Source organism: Muntiacus reevesi, chromosome 1 (genome assembly GCF_963930625.1).
Source record: "Muntiacus reevesi chromosome 1, mMunRee1.1, whole genome shotgun sequence".
NCBI lineage: Eukaryota > Metazoa > Chordata > Mammalia > Artiodactyla > Cervidae > Muntiacus > Muntiacus reevesi.
In genome coordinates this window covers 64,396,094-64,422,276 of record NC_089249.1, presented here as the reverse complement: position 1 = coordinate 64,422,276, position 26,183 = coordinate 64,396,094, and the positions used below count along the sequence as shown (strand labels likewise).

The window sequence follows — 26,183 nt, the reverse complement described above, 5'->3', positions numbered from 1 at the left end:
GGCTCTTGAGGGTGAGGATGGGGCCTGGGGAGTTTTACTTGGTCAAGCTTGCCTGGGGATGGTTCTTGGATGACTATTTAGATAAATTTAGGAAGAAATGCCTCCAAGCCTATATTATAAGAAGATAAATATTAGCATAAAAGTCCTGGTTTCTTTCTCTGTTTTTCTGGCCACACTGTGTAGCCGGCAGGATTTTAGTTACCTGACCAGGGATGGAACCTTCGTCCCCTGTGGTGGAAGCGCAGTTTTAACTGCTGGATCGCCAGGCAAGTACCAGTCCTGGTTTCTTAATACACCACACTAAGCATATTTCCTGTTCTTACAAACTGACACCTCTATTTCTCTTACAAAGCTTTTTATAAGAACACATTCCTGGTCCTTAGGTTAGTCAGCATTATCAATTCAACTATCTCTTCATATCACTTTCACCTCTAGCAAAGCAGACTTCCTCCATTTAAGAAAAAAAGAGAGAAAGGGAAAAAGTTCTACTGACCTTGGATAGTTGCCAGTGTGCTGTTGCTCATCAGGGCTGGGCTGAGAGCGCCACCCAGGGTTCCCGGATTGAGGCTGAGCAAGGCACCACTGAAAGGCCAGGAGAGCAGACCCATTACTGTGACGCAGAACACGTGTCAGCTCGACCACACACCCAGAGGGCAGAGGAAAAGGAAAACACCGGTGGGAGGTATAGGGGAATATGTGCTACTCTTTTTATACTCTTTACATGCTGCTTCCAAATTACTGCTTTCCTTGATGCTCACTTATACAAAGCAAAGCATGGTTATGGTCCACACAAAATGTAAAACTTAGTCATTTTGACTCTTTGAGTTACTTTGTTCTCTTTTTTACAAAACATGAGAAAAAAATGACAGAGAAAGGAATATATTTACAAACTAATTCTTATTTTTTTTGATGATATTATAAAATTGGGAATCCTATTATTATATATCTCTTATTTATGTTTAAGAATGAGAAAGCAGACAGTTGAGAGATTTATGGAAAAAGTGTAAGAATACGAGCCAGAAAAGAACAGCATGTATATTTTCTATGGTGAAACAGATCACTAGCCCGGGTGAGATGCATGAGACGAGTGCTCCGGCCTGGTGCACTGGGAGGACCCAGAGGAGTCGGGTGGAGAGGGAGGTGGGAGGGGGGATCGGGATGGGGAATAAGTATAACTCTATGGCTGATTCGTGTTAATGTATGACAAAACCCACTGAAATGTTGTGAAGTAATTGGCCTCCAACTAATAAAATAAAATAAAAACAAAAACAACAACAACAAAAAAGAATACGAGCCAGGAACTCTGTGCTTTTTCCCTGGCCCCATCACTCAGGTATAATCAGTGGCCTGGTGTTCGGTATCTTCATTTAGGGATAAAAGTGTGATTTCCAGGGTGTTAAGAAACTCTAGTCCAACCACAGTCAAAGTCCCTGTGCTATGACAGAGCAACCTATTTCAAAGAGATATGGCTTTAAAGGTTTTTTGCTTTTGCATTTAAGATAGTGTTGAAAAGTATTCCCTATGAGTAACTCTAGGGATGACCTCCGAGTTGTTTCTCAGATGTAAACAAGGTAAGAAAGTGCCTTACCCAGCTGCAAACTGTGAGGGTGCCATCAGGCCTGGGTTTAGTCCTGCAGCAGCAGCCATGGCAGCAAGACTGGCATTTGCTGGCAGCTGGGCAGCTCCCTGGAGGGCGGCAGCTGCTGCTGTTTGCAGCCCTGATGCTGTCACCATGACCTGGCTGGCCCCAAGAGGAGCGGCCAGAGGAGCGGAGGTGGTCTGTGTCGTGCTGGTCTCACTGGCACTGGAGGCCTCAGAGGTGGAGGCTGAGGCAGAAGGGGAGGGGCTCAGAGAGGGGGAGGTGACCGCTGAGGAGGCCGGAGGCGCCGTGGAGATCACGGTTGCAGTGTTGTTGGAGGTGGTATCTGTAGTGCCTGAAAGAGAATCACACTTGACAGTGACCTTCTGGAAAAGTTTTTGGAAGGATGGTTGCTTTATTCAGCCATACTCTAGAATCAACTGAATAATCTACCATCCAGTAACATCTAAGTATGTCCTTTTCTATTAAACTAGTTCAGTGCTTCTATGGAAATTAACCACAAAAACAAACATTTTAAGAACCAAAGCCATGAATCCTACTTTAAGAGGCAAGAGTAATAAACTAACCATGAAACAGAGAACATGGCTTTCCAATTCCAATTTCCTATTAAAAATTAAAAAAAAAACCCACAGAGGCTCTAACTATAGAACACAATTGCTCTGGAGAAGATATGTATAAGCAAAAAAATCCAAGCTTCTGAAAAGCATCTTCATTTAGAAATCTCCTTAGTCTCTTTATAAAAATCAAAACAAAGTAATGAAATCAAGAAAAATATGTATATTTTACTAAAATAAATATTAATAACATTCACAGAAATAGTACAAAAATAACAAAAGGCATATGTCTAGAAGTATAAAATACTTCAGAAATAAGAACTAGACCAATCAAAATAAATCTTTCAAACCCATCAACATATTAGAAAAAAGATCTACATAAAAACTTTCTCTGTGATACAATCTGTCACTAAGCTGTAGAAGACTCTCTTCTCTATTAACAGCTGTATTAAAAATTCAGTCAGTTTTGTTCTTTTAAAACCTATGTTGAAGCTTTTTTCTGACCTATACTAAGAACATCTAGAATTCAACTCTCATCATTTTACTGTGAAGAAACGTTTCTTCACATATCACAGAGCTAGGAGAAAATTAGATCCCATCTATTTCAGTACTGAATTCTACTTTCTCCGTGTCCTATTACGTTACACGAAAGTGCTATGTAGTCTCTGAATGATTCAGGTAAACATACCTTTCTTACTGTTAACTGAAAAAGGAGGATTTACTTACTCTTCTTTCTGCCCTTCTCAAAAATATAAGATGATTTCCTCTTTACTCTTGCTGTCCATAAGTACAAATTACATCTTTGTGGATACTATTAATCACAATATCATCATTCGGTTCTAAATCTATCAAATCAATTTATGTCACTAGGCTATTGATGCTATGCTGGTTCTTATGTTTGGCAGATTCATACACTTTTTCACTTTTTGACACTCTTCTCCTAAGACCTGCACGCTGTTCTATAGAAAGGTAAACATCTTTTCTCATTTCTTTTCTACTGCTAGTAAATTTCAATTTTCTCTTGACCAATTTTTCACCTTATCTAACTTGATTTCACTTATAGGCACTACTTTCTTTTCAAAGTTCTGAGATGAAATCGCCCATATCTTGGGGTCAAAAGCTTAAAGTAGCGTTCACTTCATGCTTTCTTCACTCGCCATTCCCATCTTTAGACTACTCAGCGTCAATTTGTTAAAGTCCCGCATGTATACAAAGAAAATTCCAATAATTTCATCAGTGAAGTTAAGCTAGGCTAAGAGACAATGACTCCAGAAACCACTCAAAGTTATTTTTTCTGGTTTTATCTTCCAACCACTTCCCAGGTGGCACAATGGTAAAAAATGTGCCTGCCAAAGAGACACAATCTAACAATGCCAATCTCCAATGAGACACAGGGGACTCGGGTTTGATCCCTGGGTTGAGAAGATCCCCTGGAGGAGGAAACTGCAACCTGCTCCAGTGTTCTTGCCTGGGAAATCCCATGGACAAAGATGGGCTACAGTCCACCAGGTCTCAAAGAGCCAGACAACTTAGCAACTACCCATACACTCACGCATCCTCCAGTCACATCCTAAGTGTCTTCACCATGAATGTCATGAGCAATAGAGTACAGTAACTTAGTAAGATCTTCAAATTACTTCTCCCAGTCAGTACATACATTTTAATCAACATGTATCTTTTATCTATATTCTTAGCAATTCAATTACTTGGGCAATTTTGATCAGGGAATTGATGTTTGCTGAGCTTCAATGTCCTCAACAACAAAATAAGATGCCATCATCCACCTCACAAGGTTAGTAGAAAGTTATCTGCAAGAATACATAGTGTTTGGCATAACCTCTTGCTTCCCATCTCATCTTTTCTAATTAAATTAAAAAAAAATTATTGTAGTTGGTTTAAATATTGCTCAGGTGTATAGCAAAGTAATTCAGTTATACATATGTCTATATCTACACATATATTCTCCTCCATTCTTTTCCATTACAGGTAATTACAGGATACTGAATATAGTTCCCTGAGCTACACCATAAATCCTTGCTGTTCACTGATTTTATATATGGTAGTTAGTATTTGTTAATCCCTATCTCTGTATTGTTATAATTTTAGTACACGTACTGCAAAGGCGAGTACCCATTTCATCTTTTTAAAAAAAAAATAGATTTAGAGAGATAAAATTTATATGCCTTAAAATTGACCCAATTTAAGTATAAAATTCAATGGTTTTTAATACATTGACAGAGTGGTACAGCCATCACCCCCATCTAGTTTATGACAGAAAAAGATCCCTAGTGCCTATCTGTAGTTACACTTGTTCCCACCTACAGCCTCCAGTCATTTGCTTTATGATCTGTAGATTTACCTTTCCCAGACACATCATATAAATGAATCATTTGATTTGTAGTCTTTTGCATCTAGCTTCCTTCAGTTAGCAAGCTGTTTTCAAGGTTTATCCATGTTGTAGTAGGAATCAATACCTCCTTCTAGCTGAGAAGTACCCCACTGCACGGATAGACCACATGATGTTTAATTCATTCACCATTTGGTGGGTAATGGCTTGTTTCCAGTTTTTTACTATTATGAATAATGCTGCTATGATCATTGAGTAAAAGTTTTTGTGGAAACATTTGCTGTTCTCTTGGGGGAATTATTGGGTAGGATGGTAAATTAATGATTAACTTTTAAAGACACTGCCAAAGTGTTTTCCAAAGTGGTCATATCATTTTACATTTCCACCAACAATGCATGAACATTCCAGTTTCTCCACATCTTGAAGACCTATTATTTTTGCTCTTTCTGATTATAGCCATTCTAGTATTAAGTAGTATCTCATTATGATTTTAGATGTGCATTTCTCTGAGTAATAATGTTGAACATCTTTTCATGTGCTTATTAGTCATTCCTATATCTTCTTTGATATAATCTGTCAGTTCAGTTCAGCTGCTCAGTTATGTCCAACTCTTTGTGAGCCCATGGACTGCAAAGGCTTCCCTGTCTATCACCAATTCTCAGAGTTTACTCAAACTCATGTCCATCGAGTTGGTGATGCCATTCAACCATCTCATCCTCTGTCATCCCCTTCTCTTCCCACCTTCAATCTTTCCCAGCATCAGTGTCTTTTCCAAGGAGTCAGTTCTTCGAATCAGGTGGCCAAAGTATTGAAGTTTCAGCTTCAGCATCAGTCCTTCCTATGTATATTCAGGACTGATTTCCTTTAGAATTGACTGGTTGGATCTCCTTGCAGTCCAAGGGACTCTCAAGAGTCTTCTGCAACACAAGAGTTCAGAAGCATCAATTCTTCGGTGCTCAGCTTTCTTTATAGTACAACTCTCAAATCCATACATGACCACTGGAAAAACCATAGTCTTGACTAGATGGACCTTTGTTGACAAAGTAATGTCTCTGCTTTTTAATATGCTGTCCAGGTTGGTCATAACGTTCCTTCAAAGGAGTAAGCATCTTTTAATTTCATTGTTGCAGTCACCATCTGCAGTGATTTTGGAGCCCCCTCAAATAAAATCTGTCACTGTTACTACTATTTCCCCATCTATTTGTCATGAAGTGATGGGACTGGATGCCATGACCTTAGTTTTCTGAATGCTGAGTTTTAAGCCAATTTTTTCACTCTCCCCTTTAACTTTCATCAAGAGGCTCTTTAGTTCTTCTTTGCTTTCTGACATAAGGGTGGTGTCATCTGCATATCTGAGGTTATTGATATTTCTCCCAACAATCTTGATTCCAGCTTGTGCTTCATCCAGTCTAGCATTTCTCATGATGTACTCTGCATATAAGTTAAATAAGCAGGGTGACAATATACAGCCTTGATGTACTCCTTTCCCGATTTGGAACCAGTCTGTTGTTCCATGTCCAATTCTAAGTCTTGCTTCTTGACCTGCATACAGATTTCTCAGGAGGCAGGTCAGGTGGCCTGGTGTTCCCATCTTGTGAAGAATTTTCCACAGTTTGTTGTGATCCACACAGTCAAAGGCTTTGGTGTAGTCAGTAAAGCAGAAGTAGATGTTTTTCTGGAACTCTCTTTGTTTTTTTGATGATCCAGAGGATGTTGGCAATTTGATCTCTGGTTCTGCCTTTTCTAAGCCCAGCTTAAACATCTGGAAGTTCACTGTTCACATGCTGTTGAAGCCTGGCTTGGAGAATTTTGAGCATTACTTTGCTAAGGTGTGAGAGGAGTGCAATTGTGCGGTAGTCTGAGCATTCTTTGGCACTGCCTTTCTTTGGGATTGGAAGGAAAATGGACCTTTTCCTGTCCTGTGGCCACAGCTGAGTTTTCCAGATTTGCTGGCATATTGAGTGCAGCACTTTCACAACATCATCTTTCAGGATTTGAAATAGCTCAACTGGAATTTCATCACCTCCACCAACTTTGTTCATAGTGATGCTTCCTAAGGCCCACTTGACTTCACATTCCAGATGTCTGGTTCTAGGTGGGTAATCATACCATCATGGTTATCTGGGTCATGAAGATCTTTTTTGTATAGTTCTTCTGTGTATTCTTGCCACCTCTTCTTAATATCTTCTGCTTCTGTTAGGTCCATACCATTTCTGTCCCTTATAATGTATATTAAATATAATATAATGTACATTAGATATAATGTTATTATATATTAAGATCTTCTGCCCCTTTAAAAAACCAAGTTGCTTATATACTTACTATTGAGTTTTTAAAAAATTATTTATGTATTTATTTAGACTGCTTTGCGTGGGCTTTCTCTAGTTGCAGCAAGGGGATGCTACTGCTCCTTGCAGAGCACAGGCTTCAGAAGGAGCTGTGGCTGAGTTCAGCAGGCTCACTGTGGTGGCTTCTCCTGTTGCAGGGCACAGGCTTCAGGAGCTGTGGCTCCTGGGCTCTTATGAGTGCAGGCTCTGTAGTTGTGGTGCACGGGCTTGGTTGCTCTGAGGCATGTGGGATCCTCCTAGACCAGGGGTTGAAGCCATGTCCCTTGCATTGGCAGGCAGATTCTTATCCATTGCACCAGGAAAGATAGTCCCGTACTATTGAGTTCTAAGAATTTTTTTTTTTGCTGAATGAACTCCCTGGGAATTTTATACATATAGGATGATGAAGAAAAAAAGACAGTTTTAACTTCTCCCCTTTCAAACTGGATGTTTAAAATTTTTTTCCATTGTTAAACTGGCTATAACTAGACCAATTAGAAATCTGTTAGAACAAACATTCTTCCTTTGTTCCCAATGTTAGGGGGGAAAACATTCAGTCCTTCCCATTTAAGATGCTGTTAGCTGTAGGTTTTTCAGTTGATGCTCTTTATCAGGTTAGGAAGCCTTCTTCTATTCCAGGTTTTTTTAACCATGAATGGGTGTTGGATTTTGTCAAATGCTTTTTCTGTATCTAGTAAGATGATCATGAGAATTTGGTCTTCTATTACTATGGTGTATTACATTAAATTATGTTCAATTATTAAGCCAACTTTTTATTCCTGGGATAACTCCTTGGTCATATATAATCTTTTTTATATGTTGCTAGATTTGACTTGTTAAGATTTTGTTGAGGACTTCTGTGTACATTTTCATGAGTGATATGGGTTTATAATCTTTTTCTTATGGTATCTTTGTTTGACTTTAACATCAAGGTAATATCGGCTTCCTTCAATGAGTTGTTCCTCCTCTATCTTCTGGAGGAGACTGCTAAAGATTAACTCTTACTTTTTCCTAAAATATCTGATAGAATTCACTGTTACAGCCTCAGAGTTTAGGCACTTCTTTTTGGTTCATTTACTTGTTTTAGGTGTTTTAAAGGCTTTCTATTTCTTGCTGAGTCAGTTTTGGTAATTCGTGTCTTCCTCAAAATTTGTTCATTTCATCTAAGTCACCTAATTTTGGGGGGCTTAAGTTGTTTATAATATTCTGGTATGCTGCATAATGCAGCAATTCAACTCCTAAATATCTACCCTAGAGAAATGAAAACATATAACCACATTAAAACTTGTAAATGCATACTCATATCAACAGTATTGAAAATGGCCCCAAGCTGTGCGTAACTCAAATGTCCATCTACTCGTATAATAAACAGAATATGGTATATCCACACAATGAAATACCACTCAATCATTAAAAGGAATGAAGTTCCAACATTACTTTGCAACATGGATAAACCTTGGAAATAGAAGGTCATATTATATGACTCCATTTATATTTGTCTGAGACAGGCAAATCCATAGAGACAGAGTAGACTAGTCATTGCCATGGATACTGGAGGAGTGAACAGGGAGAGACTGATAACAGCTATGGGGCTGCATATGGTTTACTATGAAACATTATTTTGCAATAAGAATTTGAGGCAGAGCATGTTTAGTTGAGATTATTAAGGGCTGCGGAATTTTTACAAGTTCTTAAAGACACATAAGAATAGGTATCTTTCTGGAGCAGAACAGTCATGATCATTCATTTTCTATTCTAGAAAAGTTTACCAGAAATATTGAATTTAACTCAGGAACACAATGAAAAGAAGTTAAATTAACCAATCATAAGAACCCCAAGGAGAAAATCTTTAGAAAGAAAGTAGAGTGCATTAGATAAACTATAAGATATTGAATGACTTTCATAAATAATATGAGTGAAAGAAGATGCTATTTTTGTCAACAGAAAAAAAGAAACGCAATATAGAAATGTCAGAGCAAAAGAGGCTATAATAAGAAAGTTATGGTCGAAACAGGAATAAAACTAAAACAGGACATGATTTTGAGCTGACAAGAGGAAGAAAACAAAATCCATTTGACATCTGACTCTTGTAATCTTCTCTTTCAAGGAGCAGGGTTTAAGTGCCAGAAGATTACATTTTTTTTTTTTACCCTATCATGGGATGGCTTTGAACAATATTTATGCAAATTTAATACTATTGTGGGCTTCCCTGCTGGCTCAGTTGTAAAGAATCCACCTGCAATGCAGTAGAGGTGGGTTCGATCCCTGGCTTGAGAAGATCCCTTGGAAAAGGAAATGGCAATCCATTCCAGTATTTTTACCTGGGAAATCCCATGGACACAGGTGCCTGGTGAGCTACAGTCCATAGGGTTGCAAAGAGCCAGACAAGACTGAGCGACTAAACCGGTCCAATATTATCATACTCACTTTCTATTGCTATTTAACAAAGTACTACAAACTTAGCAACATAAAACAACATACATTTACTATCTTATAGTTTCTGTGGGTCAGGTGTGCAAGCACAGCCTAGATGGTCCTCTGCAAGGCCACAATAAAGGTACCAGCCAAACTGTTCCATTTTGTTGGCATAACTGGGGAAGAGTATGTTACCAAGTTCACCTGGATTGTTGGAAAAAAGCATTTGGCAGAATTTGCTTGCTGCTCTAGACTAAATGCCCAGCTTCTTTCTGACTGTTGCGTAAAGGTCAACCTCAATGTTAGAGGTCACCCCCAGTTACCTGACTGGTGAGGTGGGTCTCTAGAGTAAGTCTGCTAACAAGACAGTTACAAAACCATGAACACTATGAGACAGACACCACGGTGGGGGCTCACCCTAGACTTTGTCAGAGTTATAAATTCTGACTGCTAATTTAATGTTTTGCCTTTGACAGTAACAGTAAGGATAGCAAACTTACCCTTATACCATAATAAGAATAGAGGAACATGAGAAACTGTTTTAAGTATGAAGAGATAAGCAGCACAGTGCTGTGATCCCTGAAGAAAGAGAAACAAATGACGTGGGCCCTGTATTTGTAAGCACCTCTGTTTGCTTCTTTTGGGCGGCACTGGGTCTTCACCAACTCTGCATGAGTGTTCTCCGGCTATGGTGAGCGGGGCTGCCCTTCGCTGGGGTGCGTGGGCTCCTCGCTATGGCAGTCTCGCCTGCTGTGGAGCGCGGGCTCCTCACTGTGGCGGCCTCGCCTGCTGTGGAGCGCGGGCTCGCCTGTGTGGAGCGCGGGCTCCTCGCTGTGGCGGCCTCGCCTGCTGTGGAGCGCGGGCTCGCCTGTGTGGAGCGCGGGCTCCTCACTGTGGCGGCCTCGCCTGCTGTGGAGCGCGGGCTCCTCGCTGTGGCGGCCTCGCCTGCTGTGGACCGCGGGCTCACCTGCTGGGGAGCGCGGGCTCCTCACTGTGGCGGCCTCGCCTGCTGTGGAGCGCGGGCTCCTCGCTGTGGCGGCCTCGCCTGCTGTGGAGCGCGGGCTCCTCGCTGTGGCGGCCTCGCCTGCTGTGGAGCGCGGGCTCCTCGCTGTGGCGGCCTCGGGCACAAGGGCTTTAGGCGCTGCAGAATGCAGGCTCAGCAGTTGATCTGCATCGGCAGGTGGGTTCCTAACCACTGCACCACCACGGAAGTCCCTGGAAGTGCTTTTCAAACCTCTGTACCAGGGGAGGAAACTAAGTAGAGCACAGCGATTTCACTGACTCAAGGAGACGAAAACTACGGCTGAACGCCAAAATGGCTGGAGTCTGCAGGAGAGGGTAGTGGGAGGGAAGAAACCAGAGAAGTCTCTCTAGAAATGTACAACGGGGTTTCCTAGAATCTATAGTTGAATACTAAATTACACATGCACAGGGAAACACCATGAGTCCAAGCAGGGAGGATGTAAACCGAATGATCCTTGGAATTCATGCAGGACAAGGAGATCCTCCGTGTCTAACTACACAGAGAGGAGACGCTATTGAGTTGGGCATTCATTAGAGACCCCAGGAGGGTCACACCTTAAACTAGTGAAGGCTACTTTAGGGCCAATCTAGTAAAGCTTAAAAAATAAATCTTGAAAGGGTCAGGCTAATCTGTAGTAATCTATCTGCCTGCCAAAACCAACTCAAAAACTCTTTAAAAAAAAACATCAAAATCTTGATGTATAATCCCCATCTCTTAAGAACAGGTAGATCTGTGAATATGATGGGGGATGCAATAACTACTCTTTTAACTGGATTATATCGTATGACAAAGATGAGAGGACTGATTACCTTATATTTATAAGATTCTCTGTAGCAGCTGACTGGATAGAGATTTTCATGTTGCTTTTGAAGAAGCTGCCATGTTTAAGGTCATGGAGCTAGGACTTGGGGTTAGCCTGTGGGATTTGAGTGATCTAGCTCACAGCCAGCCAAAAAGAAAAGAGGAGGGGGGGGCCTTCAGTTCTATAACCATATGGATAGAATTCTGAAAACTAACGAACTTAGAAGATCTTGGTCGTCATACGAGGTCACAGCCCCAGCCAACATCTTAGCTTCAGCCTGGTAAATCCCTGAGCAGAGGACTTAGCTCTAATCTATGCCTAAACTTCCAACCTATACGTGGGATAATAAATGAGTATTGATTTAGGCCACTAAGTTTTAGCAATTGTTATGCACCAACATAAAACTAATGGTTGTAAAAATGACAACAATGTCTGCTCTGACCACTTCCCTCAGCTGGAATTTCTAGTCTGTGCAATACTGATCAATTGATGTGAAATAAAACCTATTTCACTGTTACAAAAGATGAAAAATGACTCTTAAGTATATGAAATGATGTTCAACTTTACATGATCAGAAAACTGAAATTTAAAGTACACTGAGAGAACCTCCCTGGTGGTCAGAGGTTAAGAATCCACCTGCCAGTGTGGTGGATGTGGGTTCCATCCCTGGTCCAGAAGATTCCACAGGCCACAGGGGCAGCCACATCTTTCTACCACAACTACTGAGCCTGCGCAATACAACACCCTTGAACTGCAGCTGCTGAGCCCGCATGTTCCAGAGCCCCTGCCCCACTGCAAGGAGAAGTCCGTGCACCACAACCAGAGAAAGCCATGCGCAGCAATAAAGACCCAGCACAGCCAAAAATAAAAAAGCAAAGTACACCTAGATATAACTTCTCACATATCAGACTGGCAAAAATTAAAGAGTGCATAGGCTATGGGGAAGCTGGCCCTCTCATGTATTATTAGTGGGACTGAAAATAAGTACACTCCTTTTGGAAGGCTATTTGATAGTATCCAACAAAACTACATAGTTACCTTTTGACTCAGCAATTCTACAGTTTGAAATTTACCCTCAAGACACATTTCCAACAGTACAAAAATACTTATCCACATGGTTATTCCTGCAGCATGGTCAATAATTTAAAAATATTGGAAACAAATTCAATGTCCATACAATAGGAAAGGAGTTAAAATGTAGCATAACCACATAATGGAGTACTCTGCCACAATGAAACAAAATAATGAAGATTTCCATGAACTAATGTGGAGTGATTTTCAGAATATCTGTTAAGCAAAAAAAGGTCACCTAAGTACACAGGAATGGCACAAGTGGGAATGGGACAGAAAGGATACAGAGAATTATGATAGAAAGGAATGACATTTTTCTAAGGAGAACTTTTTGTATAGTCTTGACTTATAAAACAGTTAGTATCTCATATTCTTTAAAAAAATCACAAGGATGGAAGGATAAACACTAATTTATATGAACAAAAAATAAATTAAATGGAATTTCAAATGAATAACGTAAATATACTGAAGGGCATATAAGAACTAACCCAGATAACTTTTGAACACAGTATTTGGACGTCATGTCTTTAGGCTTAAGACAAGAACTCTAAACTGAACTGAATTAGTCGGTCTTTTCAGAGGCATGAGTTAGCAATTTTGAAATCCCTTTCTTTTCACTATAGGATTGTGCAATTAAGTAACTTGTAACTGTTGATAATGGAAGCCAGGTTACTGTCACTGAGTTAAAATATGGAAAGAGATTAGGATAGAAAACAATGAACTAGAGGGTATTGGATTGGAACTGGAGACATCAGTATGAATTTAGGGATTTTAAGGAGGCTGATTCTAGGCAAGAGGCAGAGAAACTTTAAGATAAGGTTGAACATCATGTGTGCCAAAAAAATCAGGAAGTACTCAAAGAATGCTAGGGACATGTCAAAAGGGCACAGAAGCCACTCTGAAGTAGTTCCCTTTGGCTAAATCTGGAAAATCTGAATAATAAATAAAAAGTGATAGTAGGATTGTAACCTATTGAATGCAGAAAGAATTTCTGAGTCCACACTGATACAGATAGATACATAGAGGAAAAGGAAAAGTTCATCCTTAGAGTTGAAAGCCAACTAATAAATGTAAAAGAAATGATGAAACTATATGAGAGTCAGAATAACATAAATTCAGGCAAAAATCACCAATGGACACTAGTGTATAAACATCTGAGGAACAGGATTTTTGCAGTCTCAAACTCCTCATAAGATACTAACTGTAAAGAGTAAAATAACTATACAATGTTATTACATTAACAATATACAATATACAATAACTATACAATGAAAAAATCTGGCAGATACCACCTTAATGAAATTACCAAAGTTAATAACATTGGGACTAATCAACAGCACACATCTCCACATAATGCACAAAGAGGGACTCAACATCACTTCTGTGGGATTCCTGCCCAAAGTACATAATCTGAATCTAACCATGACAAAACATCAGATACTCAAATTAAGGGACATTCTACAAAATAACTAACTATACTCTTCAAAAATATCAATGCCACAAAACACAAAGATTCAAATTGTCCCAAACCAAATGAAACTAAAGAGACACAACAACCAAGTGTGATACATGACCTCAGATTCTCTTTTGCTGTAAGGAACATTACATTTTGCTGTAAGGAACATTACTGCTCCAACTGGCAAAATCTGAATGGGAGCTATTTACTAGATAATAGTAATTGAGTCAATGTTAATAACCTGATGTTTTGTAACTACTCTGGTTATATATAGAATTTCTTGCTTATTAAGAAATATATAGTAAAGTATTAGGGGTACAGGGGGCATATCTGTAATCTGCTCTTAAAAACAGTTCAGAAAAAAAAAAGTTTAGAAAAAAAACCACATACACAAACACAGGAAGAGAAACACACAGAAAGGGGAAAAGGAAGAGAGGAAGCAAATACAGTAAAATTTTAATATTTGGAAAATGTAAGGAAGAGATTTGGGATTTCTTTAAACTATTCTTATAACTTTTCTATACATCTGAAATAATGTTAAAAAAATTAAAGAAAAAGCTGTATGCACAAAAGTGTTCATTATAGTATTCATAATAGTGAAAACTTCATTCATTTAATAATTACTAGGCATCTTACACTCTAGGTGGTGTGCTGGACATGAGAAATACAACAGTGAACAAGCAAGGCTAGTTATGTGGCTTACAGACTTGAGAAGTTTCCTGGGATTTAATATTTGCAGGGCTCAAACTGGAAAAGTTGGCTACCTTTTATAGAACTTAACCATGATGTCAGCATATAGAAATGTTTATGAAATTACAGTACGAGCATTTGATATTAAGGCAAATCAAAACTAGAAAAGTAAAGACTATAGTAACAGAGGAAGATGTTAAAAGATATTAAGTTAAAAAAAAAAGCAGGATACACTGTAAATACTATTAGAATTGTACATCTATGTACACATAAAAAATGTATAAAAACAGTACTCATGATGACTTTGTCTTTCCTATTTGAATTTCCCATGTTAAAAATTTTAATGATTAAAGAAAAATTTCATTCCAACAGTTACTAACATTTCAGAAAATTGTCATAATTAAATGTACATAAATGGGTCAAGTAGTTGAGTTTAAGAGAATTTGATTAGTCAGTTAAGATCACCAAAAAAAATTTTTTTTTTAATTTCCAGCTAATTTTGAGTATGTATATCTTCTTAAAATTACCTTTTGCTTCAGATTTGTGCCATTTAAGAAATGCCATTTAATGTGCCATTTTATGAAATCTGCAAACCTACTTGTTCTTAATGTCTGAACTATTATGATTTTTTTTTTAATAGAAGCGTATCTTTAAACCTAATGTAATATGACTTATAATTTGTTTGGAAGGTAAAGTACACAATTTACCAGTTAATGCAGTTAGGGTAGACAGTAACTGCCGCAGAGGCAGGAATTTCATGTTCCTGGTGACCAACACAATAGCAACTGATCACCAACAGTTTGCATATTAAGTTAAGGTGCTGAATACGATACACTCTGGAACACAAGATTTAATTCACCTCTAAGACATCCAGAAATGGCAAGCCTTGGTAAGGTGAGAGCTGATGAGGTTTGTCATTTATAAACCTTGTATTTTACTAAAAACTGAGTATGTTTATTTTGTGAGAGGAAAAGTTTATAGCTTTCACTGAATTTTCAAAGAGGTCAAAGGCCCAAAAGTTATCAAAGGTACTGCTCTGAATAAACAATATTATGAAATTTTCTAACTTAGAAATTTAATAACTACATAAAACCATTTAATCCAATTTTTACATCATGGTTAAGTCACTTAAAATATGAGTGGAAAAAATCAAATTTCCCAACTCCAGGTTAAATTTAAGCTTGATTATGAAAGATCATAAATCTATCCAATGATTTACTAGCATATATATCAGCCTGGTGAATAACTAGAGAATGTCTTCTGCAGTATTTATCACTAAGAAACTTCTGATGACAATACTAATTTATTTTAGATGTATCTGGAAAATGTGCCATTTAACAGAAAATATTTACTCATTTTTACCATGAATGTGTCAAACACTAAGCTAGGCACTGACATTTCAAAAATGATAGTCACATCTTTTGAGATGTACAAAGTCTATTGGAAAAGAAAGCGGTATAAAAATTGTTTATAATATAGGCAGGTGGAAATAATTTCCTGGAGTAGCTAAGCAGTATACATCCAAGAAGAACTGATATCTAAGCTGGAGTAGTTTCATCACTAACAGAAAGAAGTGAAGGCTAGGATGGACATTTTACACTGTGGGATGTTTACAAAGGTACGGAGGATCCTTCTTGTGTTCTGAGGATAGGATGGAGAAAAGATGAGTGGAAGATAAGTTCCAGACTGTAAACAGTTTATGAATTCATGTTGAATTTGGATGTTTTCCTGAATGCAAAAAGATGAACCTATTACACATTTTTAAGGGGAGGAGAAGTTAATTGGAAAAAAAGTAACTCTGGGCCTTCCCTGGTGGCCCAGTGGTTAAAACTTGGTGCTTCCACTGCAGGTTCAATCCCTAGATGGGGAACTAAAATCCTGCTGCATGGCACAGCCGAAAAAAAAGAAAAAAAAGTAATGCTGAGGAGCAATGTAAAAGACAAACTAATGTGGGAAAGAAAAAAAGATAAAATCTTTATGTGAAAGCATTCTTTCTGGAAAAATGTATTATGCCTGATACTTTTTTAAGAGTTCAGGTTTTCACATATAACTTTTCTTTTAAAAAAGCAATATATATTTTTAGTTAAAACCTTAGTTTACAATCTAATGGCATATTCTCACAGAAACTTATCGTGGGCCTCCTGTTTGCCTCACAGCCGCACAGCCTGGCTGCCACTTACCTGTAACAGAGAGGTTAGTCACCGCAGCGCTGGTTAAAGGGAGGACTGGATTGACGGTGAGGGTAGTTGCTGCGCTGCTCGTCACAAGGCTGGGTGTGGTTGCCACCTAGAGGTCGCAAGTGAAAACATGCAAAAGCATTTAAAAACCAAAATTCAAAAATTTAAGTCCATACTGTAGATTTATTTTTCCTATAAACATTTTTAAAATTCCAGATACAACAGAATAAAATTAAAGTGTCCAAAAAGAAATGATTTTGTTAATTACTCTCTGATCTTGGAATTGAGAAAACTTAAAGTGTCCAAAAAGAAATGATTTTGTTAATTACTCTCTGATCTTGGAATTGAGAAAACTGACTTATGTTGAAAGACTGCTTTCAGTAGATGGTTTTTCACTAATATTACAAATGGCTTTGTCCAAGTTTTAATAAGAAATTAATTAAAAAATTCCCATATTTCAGTTACATTGAATAATACTCTAAATCATTAAAAAATACTACACCATTATAAGTGATCTAAACAAGAAAACTCTTCAAGGGGATCATAGAATTTGGAGTTCTTGTTTATTACTTCTATTTTCAGCTATGTGGGGGCAAGACTGTCTTGATTTTGTTTTTAATGAAATCTCATTATGGAAAGAATATAAAACAAATTTTTAAAAATGGACAGTTTCTTTTTTTGAACTAACATACATATTGATACACTAAAGTAGGAAATACTGCTTTCCTTCTATCCTTCTATCCCTCCTCCCTTCCTCCTTCTAGTACAAATAAATCCAAAATACAAAAGTCATGTACATAAAACAAAACTACCTAATACTATCATTTTCATAATTACTATCTCATGAACTTTATGATTAAAGTCTTACCAGTTAACAATCAAAGCTTTCACTTAACAAACTAGGAAGTGCTATTAACGATGACTTTAGTTTGAAAAGTCTCCTTGGCATGGAGTAATATTAAATTAGAAATAAATTAACAAGAAAGTATCAGAAACGCAAACTCAACAAGACCCCCATCTTTGGAATCCTGGTTGGAAACATGGCATCACATTCACAATTATCCTAAAGATCAAGCGAGTCACATGACAACTATACGTCCCTTCAGTCTAGCAATACTATTTTAACGCTAAGAGCAGAGGACTCAATAAGGTTACAAACAAAAGGCCCACATCAATACAAACTCAGAGTGAAAGGTTATCTGGGAATTTATTGTCACTTAACCATGTAAGTAAAAGTTTAATAAATTGAGCCTTTAGAACCCAAAAAGAATAAAGAGCAACCATTTTTTACATAACTGAAATTAGCTGCAAACTGACTCCCAGTTATACCTAATAAACTATAGCAGAGAAGAGAATGGAACTGCAATGAAATAGGAAAGATGAAAACTGTTTAAAAAAGAAAGATCAGTTAAGTTCTTGGGTTAACAACCCAAGAGATTTCATTACTTTGGTAACATTTAAAATATACCTTTATTCAACATGAATATATAAAACAGATTCTTATAATGATATAAATTCATCTGATAGGTCATTCATAATGTAAACATTGGCCCTTGAGCATGCGCCCTTGCATCCCATCCTTACCAGTGAGGCTGGGCTGGGGAAAACTGCTTTGATAGGCGAGCTGCTGGTCCCACCACTGCTAGGTGGGTTGATTCTTTTTTCCTTCTGGCGGCGGTTACAAAACCAAACACGTATTACCTCCTTTTCCATGTTAAGTTGATCAGCAATCATGGTGATTTCTTCCGAGGTAGGCTTTTGATTCTGAAGGGGAAAAAAATAAACTCATCTGTTGGAAAAACTTTCTGAACTACAGGCATAACCATGTCATTAAATGAATAAGCAAATGGAAGGAGAAACAAGAGAAAAGTTGGGCTATACAGGGCCATATCACTCCACTTCTAACAAAAAACTTCTATATTCTAATAAACATACATTTATTAAATGCAGTCATGTTAACTTAGAATATTATTCTTGAATATATATATGTATATTTGTAAGGGCAATTAATCATGAATGAAATTAATGCTTTATTTATTACTGGGAATTTAAGAATTTTTCCAGTGCTTCACACACATAATCTCATTTAGACAACGTGAGGAAGGCAAGAGTTCTGGTTCCAAACAGTAGAATTTAGCCAAACCAAACTACTTGTGTTTTCCCTGTACATAACATTAGTATTACACAGATAATCCCATGTACATGAAAAGTAAAATCCTCACTAACCTCCAAGAAACTCTTCTCTAAGGCCACACGAATGTTGGTCTCTATGCTGGTGCGTTTCTTCCTCCTACGGTTCAAGCCCTCAATTCCCATCCCTGGAGAATTCAGGGCACTTGGGCTGGAGAGAGCTGAATCAGATGAGAGGTTCTCTGTAAGAAAGAAGAAAACATGTAAATCAAATTAGCTGAGCATGACTCATGCACATAATATACATATTAACAACAACAACCAACCAAAATATTTTAGGCTGAAAGCAAGTATGGAAGGTTATTATAACTTACATTAAAATATGCTCACTACCATGGATCTTTCCACTGCTCTTATTGGCATTCTCTGTCTCAGGATGGTTCATTATATTGTCACTGCTTTTCTTCGATTTGTTTCTGACAAAGCAGTCTACTACTCCTCTCTATACTCTAAGCTCTACCTCTTCTGCTTTTATGAGACAGCTCTGCTCTTCTGTTTTGGTTTTGCTTGCTCTTTTATTTATTAACTCTAAGGATAAAAGGAAGAAAACTTGGAAATTATTGACTGTTAAATGTTTATCTTGCAAATGACCTCTCATTTTATTTCACTGGTATTCCTTCTCCTTCCCCTCAAACCAAACAATGAAACACTTTTAAATCATTTAAAATTTAAACAAGATTCAGTCATTTAATAGTTTAATGACCCTGAGCATGTCAGAGATATCTCTGAGTTTCTTTCCACTCTATGTTCTGCGAAGGGAACAGACCAGTGGTTCTCACCTGTGGAACTCAGTAAGATTACAGATGCTGAGGCTGTATGTAGAACAACGAAATCAGACAGTTCAAAGCTGGGAGTAACAGCTTTGTCTTTGCCAAACACCTGAATTTTGTTCACATCTACAATGAGAACCACAGTCTAGGGGATCTCTATGATTCCTTATAGCTCTCACAGTCTATGATTCTGTGATTCAAAATTCAAAATTTCCAAAGGGAAACTGCAGCACGAAGCATGTAAGTTAAAACTAATAGCTCATTTTTTTTTTAATGTATAAAAAGGTGGTCATTTTTTAAAAATCAAAGTATAATTGATTTACAATAATCTGTTGGTTTCAGGTATATAGCAAAGTGATTCAGTTATAAATACATTTTTTCAGATTGTATTTCACTATAGAGTATTACAAGATGTTGAATATAATTCTCTGTACAATACAGCAGCTCTTTGTTGCTTATCTATTTTATTTATAGTAGTAATTTGTATTTTTTGTATTTATTAAACTCATACTCCTAATGTGTCCCTCCCTCCTTCTCCCATTTTTGGTAACTATAAGTTTTTTTTCTATGTCTGTGATTCTGTTTCTAAATGAATACAGATTCATTTGTATTATTTTTTGGATTCCACACATAAGTGGTATCATATAGTAGTTGTCTTTGACTCAGTTACTAAATATAATATTCTCTAGGTCCATCCATGTCGTTGCAAATGGTAATATTTCATTCGTTTTTATGGTTGAGTAATAGTCCATTGTATATACATACCAGTGTGTGTGCTCACTTTTAATAACAGAGCAGAAATACTATCAGGAACAAGCTTATAAAAATCCATGGAGGAAGAACCAATAAACTTGTCTTTCAAGTTTATTTAAATACATAGGCCTTCTTATCCTCTTCATCTTCCTTCAACTATCTCTCATTCTGGGCTCAAATACAAGAAATGTTCCAAAGCTAAAAACTATTGGTGATTATGTAACCTTGCAATTACTAGACTATTTAAATGAATTAGATCTCTAATTTATGCAGTCATAATTTATGTTGATCCTCCCAAGATTAGTGAGCTTCAAGATTCTGTAGTATCAATAATGTAAAAAGAAATATAATCCCCATTTATACAACAATCCCTCCTGTAAAATTTCAATGAACAACAAGGAAATATATATATATTTTTTAATATATTCACCCACCTGCATCATTTAGCCACTTCTCCAAAAGTGGCTTTAATTTGCACATGTTCTTAAAGCTGAGGTTCAAGGCTTCAAAACGAGAGATGGTAGTTTGGCTGAAGTCATTTCCATACAGTTTACCCATGGCAAGCCCAACATCGCCCTGCACAGTAATACAGAATAGGAAAAGAGAAGACAGAGAATATTCAGGTAATGTTTATGGTCTTTACTCGAGGGTGCTACTCCAGTAACTGTTCTAGATAAAGAATCAACAATCATTCCATTTACTGGGTTCCACAAAAACATCCATCCCTACGCTGAGCACAGTATTCCAGTGAAGGTTCTTGTTAACTAGGCCTCAATGGTGACAACATTCAAAATTGTCCCATATTCCTTCCATATTGAATCTTTTCTTAATAATTGAAATATCAAGTATTTCTGCTAACTCTCAAAAGGTAGTGCTGATATTCTACCAAGTAACTGATGCAACCAAAGTGATCTAAGTAATCTTTAAAAATCAGTTAACCTGTATCACCTACAGGGTTAATAGATTTAACTGTCTGGATAACCTTAGATATTTCTGAACTAATCCAACTTCACATAAATCACTTTAAATCTTAGAAATTATGCTTCGTTCTTTAATTTTTTTCCTGTAAAGTATTTCTGGAAGCTGTTAAAAAAAATCTCCTTTGTGCTCTTAGTTTGGATTTCAAAGTTTGTTACAAAAACCAGGTATTCTAAAAAGACTACTTCTGTAACCATTATAGAAATTCACAGTAGAGAGTTTTGACCCATTTAGTCAAAACCTTTATGGGCACTGGAAACTTGGTAACCTTATAGCAATAGAACAATGATCCCTTGAATATACTGCAAAAAATATCTTTCTCTATAAGCCTTTGAAATGTATGGAGGGCTTTTCCTCCAGCTGAAACCTCTCTTATTGTATATATATATAGGTAATACAAAGTGTCAGTTGCTCAATTGTGTCTGACTCTTTGTGATCCCAAGGACTGTAGCCTCTGTCCTTTGGATTCTCCAGGCAAGAATACTGGAGTGGGTTAGCCATTCCCTTCTCATGGGATCTTTCTGACCCAGGGATCGAACTTGGGTCTCCTGCATCACAGGTGGATTCTTTACTGTCTGAGTCACCAGTTAAATAATAGAAATAATTCACACTCTCATTTCAAATAGTTTAGTGACAAGACAGAAAGGCAACACTTCTGGTCCAAAATACTACATAGCTAATTCTACTAAGACAGACAACTCCCAACTATCTTGGCAACACTCGTTTTGAATTAGGAATATCTAACTCCCTTGATTTATCTCCCCTACAAACTACCTTTTGGCTAGAACATTGTCTATTAGCACTTACATAAAGGGTTAGTCAGTGAAAAGAAAGAATATTTCTTTTTAAACTCCATTTTCTTACTGGTGAGCAAATTGTAACAAAGAGCTTAACAGACGAGAAATGTTGGATAAAGATAAAATGAGACTTTGCAAATACCTGAACTCCAACTGATCTATATTCTAATCTTTCCCATAGAATAGCTACCAGCTGCATGTATAATTTAAATTAATTCAAAGCAGATAAGTTAAAGTTTTAGTTGCTTAGCACCACTAGCCACCTTTCAGGTACTCAACAGGCGCATGTGGGTAGTGGCTATCCTAGTGGACAGCACAGATACAAAATCTTAACAGGTTTTACTGACAGCTGCGAGTATACTCTCTCATAGAAGCGGGACAGAAGCAGACCATCACATTTAAATAATTTCGTTGACTAAGAAGCAACAGATGCCTCAGTTAATGCACTAATTTTCACTAATTTGATATAAGCTTGGTTTAGTGCCTTTGTAACACACAACTACCTTGGGTTCTCCCTCACAGAGTCAATGTTTGAACAGTTAACTCATACACAATCTGAACTAAATAATATCACTTTGATTTTTTTTTAAAGCAGAGGAAAAAAGGAATGAAGATTGAGATTAGGAAATATTGAATGTATCACATGTGAGGGATGGTGTTAGAATATGGCATGCCTTCTAATTATGTAATAACATCTACAGCAATCCTTTAATAACAAATTATGTAGTTAGAAAATACTGTTTAAAACACCTAATAACATGTATATTTACTCAGAGAACAGTAATTTGTTTGTTTCAACTAATAACTCGAAAGTCTAACTTACCCTCTGAGTGAATGTGTATAAACTGGATACAAAGCAATGTTTTAAAAAACACAATTGAGTTATCTGACATAAAACATGTTGATCTTCCCATTCTGCATCACTAATGTGCCTTAATCCACAGAGTCAAGGTTCGTGAAATGTTGCCACTGCTAAGTCAAAGTCATTTTGAAAAATAAGGAAGAGTTGTGCCAAAGAATAGGATAAAACCATAAGCAGAACACCAGATCACAGGGAAGCTCCTTTATCAAAAAAAGACAGGGACTTTCCTGCTAGTGCAGTGGTTAAGAATCCACCTTGCAATACAGGGTATGTGGGCAATGAGATCCCACAGGCTGCAGAGTAATGAAGCCCGTGCATTACAATGAGAGCCCACATGCCATGTGAAAGATTCTGCATGAGGCGATGAAGACCCGTATGCCACAATTAAGACCCCACACAGCCAAATACATAAATACTAAAAAAAAAAAAGGAAAGAGAAAAGGAGAGAGAAACAACCCTGGCAGTGTGTTGGGTCAAACGCCGCAGAAAGGCAAACTACTATTTGGTATAAAAGTTAAAGGCTTTTAAAAGCCTTAACAGCCTTGCCATATCACTTGGGCAACAATCTCCTAGAAAACGAGCAGTAAGCTATACTGATAGCTTAAGAGCTGAAGCACTGCTAAACATGTCAACCTTATACTTATTTAAGCTTATTAGTTTATTTCTATCAACCTAGTTCTATATTATCTTAGCTTTCTTTTTAAAAGCCAGTCAGATGGTTTAGATAGTTCAAAAGTACTAAAATTTTTGTGAATTACAGTTTGTTTCTTCATAACTGAGACTCTTCCCAAATATGCATTTTCTCTAAAATTATTATATCTAAAAAAAAAATTATTATATCTATTAAAAAACATTTTATGTTCTCAATATATAATGTTTCTTTGAGCAAAAATAAATTACCAAAGAAATATAAGGAACAAAACGGATATCATCCTTGATTTTTTATCTACCAGAGTAGGTGGTATGTTACTACACTTTCAACATGAAATAATTTGGATAATATTTTAGTGTTGGCTTAAATTTCAAACAGTAATTATATTCTCTGGGGAAAAAACCATCAGGCTTTTCCTGATTCTATTGAAACACTCAATCTAATCTATACTTCAGTAATTTTATTTCACCTAATGATCTTGCTATGACCAGTGCATTCTCTTGGCAGAACTCTATTGGCCTTTGCCCTGTTTCATTCTGTACTCCAAGGTTAAATCTGCCTGTTACTCCATGTGTTTCTTGACTTCCTACTTTTGCATTCCAACAACACAACAGAAGACTCTACACATGGACATCACCAGATGGTCGACACCAAAATCAGACTGATTATATTCTTTGCAGCCAAAGATGAAGAAGCTCTATACATTCAGCAAAAACAAGACCGGGAGCTGACTGTAGCTCAGATCATGAACTCCTTATTGCCAAATTCAGACTTAAATTGAAGAAAGTGGGGAAAATCACTAGACCATTGAGGTATGACCTAAATCAAACCCCTTTTGTCTATACACTGGAAGTGAGAAATAGATTTAAGGGACTAGATCTGATAGAGTGCCTGATGGACTATGGATGGAGGTTTGTGACAATGTACAGGAGACAGGGATCAAGACCATCCTCCCAAGAAAAAGAAATGCAAAAAAGCAAAATGGTTGCCTGATGAGGCCTTACAAATAGCTGTGAAAAGAAGAGAAGTGAAACGCAAAGGAGAAAAGGAAAGATATACCCATTTGAATGCAGAGTTCTAAAGAACAGCAAGGAGAGACAAGAAGCCTTCTTCAGTGATCAATGCAAAGAAATAGAGGAAAACAATAGAATGGGAAAGACCAGGGATCTCTTCAAGAAAATTAGAGATACCAAGGGAACATTTCATGCAAAGATGGGCTCCATAAAGGACAGAAATGGTATGGCCCTAACAGAAGCAGAAGATATTAAGAAGAGGTGGCAAGAATACACAGAAGAACTGTACAAAAAAGATCTTCACGACCCAAATAATCATGATGGTGTGATCAATCACCTACAGCCAGACACCATGGGATGTGAAGTCAAGTGGGCCTTAGGAAGCATCACTATGAACAAAGCTAGTGGATGTGATGGAATTCCCGTTGAGCTATTTCAAATCCTGAAAGATGATGCTGTGAAAGTGCTATACTCAATATGCCAGCAAATTTGGAAAACTCAGCAGTGGCCACAGGACTGGAAAAGGTCCATTTTCATTCCAATTCCAAAGAAAGGCAATGCCAAAGAATGCTCAAACTACCGCACAATTGCACTCATCTCACACGCTAGTAAAGTAATGCTTAAAATCCTCCAAGCCAGGCTTCAGCAATACGTGAACTGTGAACTTCCAGATATTCAAGCTGGATTTAGAAAAGGCAGAGGAACCAGAGATCAAATTGCCAACATCTGCTGGATCATTGAAAAAGCAAGAGAGTTCCAGGAAAACATCTCTTTCTGCTTTATTGACTATGCCAAAGCCTTTGACTGTGTGGATCACAACAAACTGTAGAAAATTCTGAAAGAGATGGGAATACCAGACAACCTGATCTGCCTCTTGAGAAACCTGTATGCAGGTCAGGAAGCAACAGTTAGACCTGGACATGGAACAACAGACTGGTTCCAAATAGGGAAAGGAGTACGTCAAGGCTGTATATTGTAACCCTGCTTATTTAACAGAGTACATCATGAGAAACGCTGGGCTGGAGGAAGCACAAGCTGGAATCAAGATTGCTGGGAGCAATATCAATAACCTCAGATATGCAGATGACACCACCCTTATGGCAGAAAGTGAAGAAGAACTAAAGAGCCTCTTGATGAAAGTGAAAGAGGAGAGTGAAAAAGTTGGCTTAAAGCTGAACATTCAGAAAACTAAGATCATGGCATCTGCTCCCATCACTTCACGGCAAATATATGGGGAAACAGTGGCTGACTTTATTTTTCTAGGCTCCAAAATCACTGCAGATGGTGACTGCAGCCATGAAATTAACAGATGCTTACTCCTTGGAAGGAAAGTTATGACCAACCTAGATAGCATATTAAAAAGCTGAGACATTTTGTCAACAAAGGTCCATCTAGTCAAGGCTATGGTTTTTGTAGTGGTCATGTATGGATGTGAGAGTTGGACTATAAAGAAGGCCGAAGAATTGGTGCTTTTGAACTGTGGTGTTGGAGAAGACTCTTGGAGTCCCTTGGACTACAAGGAGATTCAACCAGTCCATCCTAAAGGAGATCAGTCCTGGGTGTTCATTGGAAGGACTGATGTTGAAGCTGAAACTCCAATACTTTGGCCACCTGATGGGAAGAGTTGACTCATTGGAAAAGACCCTGATGCTGGGCAGGAGGAGAAGGGGATGACAGAAGATGAGATGGCTGGATGGCAATACCG

At 37.6% G+C, this 26,183-nt stretch overlaps 1 protein-coding gene across 1 annotated transcript in view; it reads right to left on the bottom strand.

The window, feature by feature from the left end:
- The window catches only part of POU2F1 (POU class 2 homeobox 1), a 196,050-nt gene that overhangs the window by 12,242 nt on the left and 157,625 nt on the right, over nucleotides 1–26,183 (bottom strand). Inside the window, exons 10-15 of the mRNA XM_065946267.1 lie at nucleotides 20,611–20,752; nucleotides 18,690–18,835; nucleotides 18,048–18,227; nucleotides 16,467–16,572; nucleotides 1,589–1,934; nucleotides 494–582 (exon numbers count right to left, since the gene is read on the bottom strand). Coding sequence (XP_065802339.1) covers nucleotides 494–582; nucleotides 1,589–1,934; nucleotides 16,467–16,572; nucleotides 18,048–18,227; nucleotides 18,690–18,835; nucleotides 20,611–20,752 — 1,009 coding nt within the window. The remainder of the gene's footprint in view (nucleotides 1–493; nucleotides 583–1,588; nucleotides 1,935–16,466; nucleotides 16,573–18,047; nucleotides 18,228–18,689; nucleotides 18,836–20,610; nucleotides 20,753–26,183) is intronic.